The sequence below is a fragment of the Populus euphratica genome, unplaced genomic scaffold, assembly GCF_000495115.2.
Source record: "Populus euphratica unplaced genomic scaffold, PopEup_1.0 scaffold1397.1, whole genome shotgun sequence".
Lineage (NCBI taxonomy): Eukaryota > Viridiplantae > Streptophyta > Magnoliopsida > Malpighiales > Salicaceae > Populus > Populus euphratica.
The window spans coordinates 5,647-11,323 of record NW_011501246.1 but is presented as its reverse complement, the minus strand read 5'-3'; the positions used below and the strand labels follow the sequence as shown (position 1 = coordinate 11,323).

The following is a 5,677-nucleotide window of genomic DNA, read 5'->3' as shown; positions in this document are numbered from 1 at the left end:
ACTCTTTCCTTTTGTTTTAGGGAGTATTCTTCACTTATTCGGAATATTCACTTCAATTTTTCATTTTCTTATACAGAATTTCCTCTATTTTTATAATTTTTTTTTCTTTGTCTACTCGTCTAGGTTTGAAGTGAAAGCGCCTGGCTAACATTTTTCTTCAATTTTAGCCTAACGAGATGCGGCGTTTTTCCTTACTATCAGCTTTTGTTTTTTCAGAAAGGATTTCTAGGCTCAGATTATAGGGTTTTATTTGTGGAATTTGAGTGTGTTTACTGCTGATTTCCTTTTATTTTTTCCTGAGAAATTGTAGCATTTGTTCCCATCTGTTGTAATTTTGTGAACTTTGTGCTCAGTTTAGGCTTCTAAGAAATTTCAAGTTTTGATTTTCTTTATTTAATGTTTGTTTATTATAAACTTGGATTTTCGAATTCACTAACTTTTTGATAACGTGTTTAATTTACAGCCTGTCAAAAATTCTGATAAACTTATAGAGCAGGCGAAAAGTATTTTAGATGCTACTTCAGGACTTGTCAATGCGGACTTGGCAAATGATGCAATGCCTGAAGATAAAATTGAAGTTGTTGTTGAAAAGGCCGCGGAAAGTCCCCGGGCACGAAGACCGGGTTTAGGGCGTAAGCGTGCTCGGTTTTCTTTGATTCATAATTCAAGGTAAAGCCAGTGTACATCTCCAAGAAAATAGAGTGATAGAAGTAAAAGGAGGTTATTGTTTTATAAAGAATAATATAAATAATATATTGGATCTCAAAGCTTGTCCTTTGACATAGCGGAGTCTTGTATTTGATGACGAGTCAAATCCCACTTCTTTTATTTTATTTTCTAATTATAATTAAACTTAATTAATAATAAGTGGACTTCTATAAACTTCGAACCTAAAACTTAAACTTGAGAGAGTGTTTTAGAATATAATAACATAAATCATATTTCGAGGCCTAACCTGAAAGCTTATAGATTAAAATGGTTATTTGATATAGCTGGTGTTTAATTTACATTGAAGGTGGTTTTATTGAGTACTAAATATAATTATTATAATTGTCATGTCTTGATTTGCAGTCAACCTAGTGTTATTTTGGAACCAACTTTGGATATGGATAACCTGAAAGACCCAGAGCAATTCTTCTTGGCTTTTGAAAGACTTGAAGGTCACTTGCACATTGATTGATTGATTGTTGTTGTTGTTGTTGTTAAGTTTTTTGTATTGAAAGAGTAGCTTATTATGTGATGATTGCCGTCCAGATGCTAAAAAAGAAATGGCAAAACAGACAGGTCGTGTTTCAATTGGTTCCAATCAATCCAGTATGGCAATGGCTCCACGGCCTCGTCGACCTGGAATGCCTGGGTAAGATTAATGTTTATTTCTTGTTTTATATAAATGGCATTATATTACCTAGCCATTTCTGCGTGTGTTTCATCCCTTTTGTTTTTAGCTTGGCCATATCACACAGCATTTTTCTACATTTCAGGAGATCTAGGACAGTTAAATATCAACATCTCTATCCAACCATGTCCTTCCAGGAAACTTCTATAGAAGACATTTTTAGTCCATCTAATCCTGGCTCACAACAAGAAACAGTAAGTCAAGCTGTTGCATTACAACTAATGGAATCAACAAATGTTGCCTTAGAAGAATCAGAACTAGCTGGTGAGTGGCTTCTTGTTCAGGAACAAGGTTGATCAACTCTAAATTGATTCTCTCCTCTTTGCAGCTATTATGTACAATAGAAAATCCGGCATTCTTTTTCCTGGATAAAATGCCTGGTAACATTTGTAATTATTTCCATGTAGTGTCAATGGCCAAGGCTGAGAAAAGGGTAGATAAACTTCTAGATGAGTTGCTTGCCTGTGATTGTGAAGAGCTGGATGGGGATGGGGCAGTCACTTTGTTACAGGACCGCTTGCAGGTCAAGTCACTTGGCATAGAGAAGTTGAACCTCCCTGAACTGCTTTATGTACAAAGGACCAATTTGAACGCATTGGGAGGGAATTTGCCAAAGCCTAGGAATGTGTTATCACATATACATAATTTACCGAGAAGGACTTCAACTCCTATGAAGCAGCAAATTGCAGGAAATTCTACTTCCAGTTTTGGCTCGCCCACTCCACCAAAAAGTCAACTGGCTTTGCTAGCATTATTGAGGAAACACATACTACATTCAAATCCACCAACAAATCCAGTGCTGAATTCTCTAATAATTGAAGAAGATGACACAACAGCTGGTAATAGTAGTCCAACTGAGGTGGCTGTTAAAGCTCTGAATGACAATTTGACAAGTCTTGGTTCAGGTGGTGATGTTCGTCCTAGCAAATCTAGTGCTGAGGTGGAGAATAGCAATGTTGGTGTGGATAATGGAATCATGTATGAATATTCAAGTCAGCTTGGTGGTGATGCGGATGTTCAAACAAATGGGCCAAATGAACTGGAGGACATGGTGAGTTTCCTCTTCACTAGCTTATGCATTGGCATTTGCATTTTCTGAAACTCCTGATCAGAATCTTACCTCGTGAGGTTCTACAATGCAGGTAGAAGATATTCAGCAGAAAGCTGTAGATAAATCTCTGAACAGCAATTTGAGTAGTCTTGGTTCTGGTAGTATTGTTTGTCCTAGCAAAACCAGTGCTGAGGTGGAGAATAGCAACATTGGTGTGGATGATGGGGTCATAGATGAGAATTCAAGTCTGCGTGGTGGTGATGTGGATATTCGAACAAACAGGCAAAATGAACTGGAGGATATGGTGAGTTTCCTCTTCACTGGCTTATGCTTTGCCATTTGCTTTGTCTTGAAACTCTTGATCAGGATCTTACCTCATGAAGTTCTGCATCTGCACAGCCTGATGACACAGCCATGGAGTATTTGAACCCACGGGATCAGTTTGGTATGACAATCTTTCTCTGTTTTCTACAAGAAACACACTGGTCAGATGCAACTTGCAAAATGATAATTGCCTAAAGTGTAAGTTGGTGTTAGTTTATGGCTGAGGCCATAAGATTATTACCTATTATGGGGCCTTTACAGTGGGCGTTGAAGGGGATTTGGAGATAGCCTTTCCTTCAGCATTTTGCATGAAGTGGCTGTTCTCAAAAGTAAACCTGCACCTTGGTGGTTACAGAAAAGCAAAAACATTTAGACGTTGAAACACACTCCACACAAATTAGTGATTTTTATAACTCCATCCTTGGTATACCCCATAAAAAAGGCAGCAACATACAATTTGAGGGCATATGTCACAATTGTATTCTTCCACAGGGCCCCCTAGCAACTCCTTTAAGGTTTATTAGGTCTTATTCTCAATCACTAGTTTATTCAATGGCAATCATGCGTGAATTCTTTTCCATACCTGATACTCCCACCTTTGCCTTTTCTTTTTCTTTTTTTGCTTTTCTTTTGTTTGTGTGGGTTTCATATACTTGAAGTGAGTGAAGACTAAATTCACCATAGCTTTGAACAATCAAAGAGTTCATTATGTTGTAGACTATGGATGTGCAAAGCCATTTTAATTAATGCAAGGCAGATGATTTGCATGTCTGGGTACCAGAACAGAAGGAAGTTTAGACGATGAATGTATTTTGTACTGTGAAGAAAAATGAGAAGTTTACCGAATGAATCATGTTGACTTCAGTTCTCAATCGATTACATAATAAGGAGTTTAAAATTGTAGATATTTATTAAAATTCTGCATGCATTACGATTCTCTGATTTCTCTCTCCTTTTCATTTACATGATTGATTGTTGTGACATTACTATGTCCTTTCCTTTTTTCTATTTCTGTGGCAGAACAATTAAGTGCTGCATTTGTTGAAGACCATGCAATGGATAGTTGTCCTGCAACCCAAGACAGGGACGTAGAACAAACCAAAGCCAGCACCCTGGAACATAATAATGAGGTTTATATTTCTTCTTGTTCATTCTTTCATTGAATTTGCTGCTTTTGCTCACTTGTTATGATTTTGGTGAGTGCCAGTGGTATTTTAATGATCAGGGAAGGGATCATGTTCTTCTGTTGGAAGTTTGTCTTGAAATTTGTTATTATATCCTGTGGAACAGAGGGTGGAGGATCCTCCTGTGGTATCAACAAATAAACTAAACAAAGAAAAATCATGTACAGCCAAAGGACGCAAGAATAGATCACTCTCTAGGAGGCAAAGCCTTGCAGGTGCTCACTGTTGCGTCAAACGTACCATCATCTGGCTCTCTTTCTCTCCTTTTCCTCTCTCAAAGTTATTGTGTTGACAACTTGATACATATTGTTTCCATAGCTTCTGGTACATCATGGGAAACAGGAGTAAGGCGAAGCACCAGGATTAAATCAAGACCTTTGGAGTATTGGAAGGGGGAAAGATTTTTATATGGTCGCATTCATGGGAGTAAGTCTCATACCTTGTTCTGTGCATTTCAATATACAAGGAATTTGTTTTGTCATGATACTGTGTTGCATATAGTCGGACTGTGTTGAAATCTTTTATTGCTAATATGTTTAACAAATTGGTTCTCAAATTTTTCCTATGTTTGTTTGATGGAATGTTTTTTGTGTTGCCTCTCCATTTTTACGACTCTAATGTATGAAGAAGCATCACTTGTCTTTGATATTTAAATTCAAGGGAAACTCTTAAGCCAAGCTCGCTATCCTAAAATAAATTGATAATTCAATAATTTTATTTAATTTTACATTCTGCCGAGTGAGACATTTTTTTCAAAGGGATAATAAGCATATTGTTTATGATTATGAAATTTTCTTTTAGCAGAGCAGAATAACTGATTTATGGAGTTGTAATTATCTTTGAAGACTCCTTGCTTTTTGAAATAGAAAGTTGCAGCTACAAGGGGTGTTAAATAAAAAATGGACAGCAAAACTTTCATTTGATTTCTTCAGAATCCTTTTCATACAAAGCCATGGTGTCTCTTCATTTTATGACTAAAATCATGATTTGTTGATCAATTAAGTTATATCTGTATTGCAGGTTTGGCTACTATAATTGGGATAAAGTACGAGACACCCCAAAATGATAAACGAAAACCTGCTCTCAAGGTGAAGTCTTTTGTCTCTGATGAATACAAGAATTTGGTTAAACTAGCCGCTCTGCATTGAGATAGTTTAATCTGGTATTACGGACTGTAAGGATAACTTCTTTTTAGGGAAAATGCTAGTCAAGGCCATGTTTCTTTGCAATTTTGTCTGTGCAGTTATTGTGTAATTTGTCTTTTGCTTTGAATTAGCTGCTTTCTGGGGGAGTGGGGATTCGTGGCTTTTTTGGAAAGGATATCACACACCCATATTTGCTAGTTAAAGTTGCACAGCATTACGCATGGACTCTTATGGTATAGTCCCCCTCCCACATGACTATATCGTAATATCGTGTTCATTTTTGAAGTCAGCCTTTGCGGGAGGTGTGACGGACCTTAGGCCTCCTCATGCACCGCATTCCACATTCATGATAGGTGTGAGTGAGACCGGTGCTTCTCATTTTTTCACTATGTTAGCATGAACCGGTGGCCTGCATGCTAGAGTCGATACCATTTGTATTAGATAGTTCAAGGAGACATCGATAGCTGGGTCATTACAGCCCAAGAAGCAGATAATATAATTACTGAATAAATAAATCAAGGCCTTCCCCTCTAATTTTGGAAGGTGAAACGATTTCCCTTAGGTCTAACGTCCCACA

The 5,677-nt window shown here is 37.2% G+C and overlaps 1 protein-coding gene across 2 annotated transcripts in view; it reads left to right on the top strand.

The window, feature by feature from the left end:
* Window positions 1–5,227, top strand: part of LOC105117535 (uncharacterized) — a 5,682-nt gene extending 455 nt beyond the window's left edge. Inside the window, exons 2-12 of one of the 2 annotated variants that reach the window (XM_011015225.1) lie at window positions 464–669; window positions 1,072–1,160; window positions 1,255–1,357; window positions 1,482–1,660; window positions 1,804–2,447; window positions 2,539–2,751; window positions 2,847–2,892; window positions 3,792–3,901; window positions 4,062–4,170; window positions 4,274–4,381; window positions 4,976–5,227. In XM_011015225.1, coding sequence (XP_011013527.1) covers window positions 464–669; window positions 1,072–1,160; window positions 1,255–1,357; window positions 1,482–1,660; window positions 1,804–2,447; window positions 2,539–2,751; window positions 2,847–2,892; window positions 3,792–3,901; window positions 4,062–4,170; window positions 4,274–4,381; window positions 4,976–5,103 — 1,935 coding nt within the window. In that variant the 3' untranslated portion in view covers window positions 5,104–5,227. Of the gene's footprint in view, window positions 1–463; window positions 670–1,071; window positions 1,161–1,254; window positions 1,358–1,481; window positions 1,661–1,803; window positions 2,448–2,538; window positions 2,752–2,846; window positions 2,970–3,791; window positions 3,902–4,061; window positions 4,171–4,273; window positions 4,382–4,975 lie in introns of those variants that run through there. The other variant, XM_011015226.1, reaches the window with a different exon arrangement.
* Window positions 5,228–5,677: the final 450 nt, after the last annotated feature.